Source organism: Galendromus occidentalis, unplaced genomic scaffold, assembly GCF_000255335.2.
Source record: "Galendromus occidentalis unplaced genomic scaffold, Mocc_1.1 scf7180000077553, whole genome shotgun sequence".
Taxonomy (NCBI): Eukaryota; Metazoa; Arthropoda; class Arachnida; order Mesostigmata; family Phytoseiidae; genus Galendromus; species Galendromus occidentalis.
Genome location: NW_003805541.1, coordinates 1 through 1,030, shown reverse-complemented (window position 1 = coordinate 1,030; position 1,030 = coordinate 1). Strand labels below are relative to the sequence as shown.

Sequence of the window (1,030 nt, the reverse complement as noted above, 5' to 3'; positions counted from 1 at the left end):
AACCCGAATGCACCGATTCGAGAATTCTGGTCGAAAAGACTCGACTTCGGATTAGTGTGCTCCCCATACCTCCATTGCCAAGGTCTCATTCGTCATCTGGAAGACTACAGAGACATCCGGGAGACGCGGTCCTCATCGAAGAAATAATTAAGTACTTCTACATGGACGATGTTTGTTTCGGAGAAAACACTATAGAAGCAGCTAAACACCGGATTCTAAGAGTTTTCGCGATGTTCGAAGATGGACACATGCCGCTAAAGAAATGGTCCTCGAACTCACAGGAAATCGGAGATTTCATTCGCGGACAGTCTCCGGTCCCAGACCCGATCATTACAACAAACCACGCTGAAGCGAAATTCCTGGGAATTCCATGGAATCAGGGCTCTGATAGGCTCTCAGCCCCAGTCGACAAGGCATGGGAAACACTAACCGCAGGCACTCCATGCAAAAGGAGATTACTCCGGAGCCTAGCATCTATTTTCGATCCACTCGGAATCGTAGCACCGTTGACAATGAATGCCAAAATTCTCCTCCAATCAACCTGGAAGACAAAGCTCGGCTGGGATTCTACGCTTTCAGAGACGCAAACGACAGAATTCAACGTGTTCGCCGAAACCTTGAAAGCAGCAAAGGACTTATCCATACCTAGACTCATGCTAGGCTCGAACGAGGTTTCCCGGACGTTACATATCTTCTGCGATGCCTCACTCAAGGCCTACGGATGCGTTGCGTACCTCAGAGAAGAATCGAACAACGACGAACCATATGTCTCCTTCGTCATAGCGAAAGCTAGAGTGGCACCTATAAAAGCGATGACAATACACCGGCTCGAACTCTTAGCAGCCTTAATAGGCGCGAAGATAAGCAAACTTATATCCTCATGCCTCGACCACAAACTGAGTCGAACGCAATTCTATTCAGACAATTCAAGCGTCGTCGGTTGGATTCGATCGAACCCGGAAAAGTTCAAGCCCTTTGTGGCAAATAGAATAAGGCGAATCCAAACCCTGGTAAATCACGCCCACTTCAA

General features: G+C 48.0%; 1 protein-coding gene across 1 annotated transcript; it reads left to right on the top strand.

The window, feature by feature from the left end:
• Positions 1-161: 161 nt before the first annotated feature.
• On the top strand, positions 162-1,010 carry LOC114828513 (uncharacterized; the record flags this gene model as incomplete). The annotated part of the gene is made up of 1 exon (XM_029112939.1): positions 162-1,010. A coding segment is annotated over exon 1 (849 nt), but the record flags the coding sequence as incomplete, so codon positions are not given.
• Between the last annotated feature and the right edge of the window lie 20 nt (positions 1,011-1,030).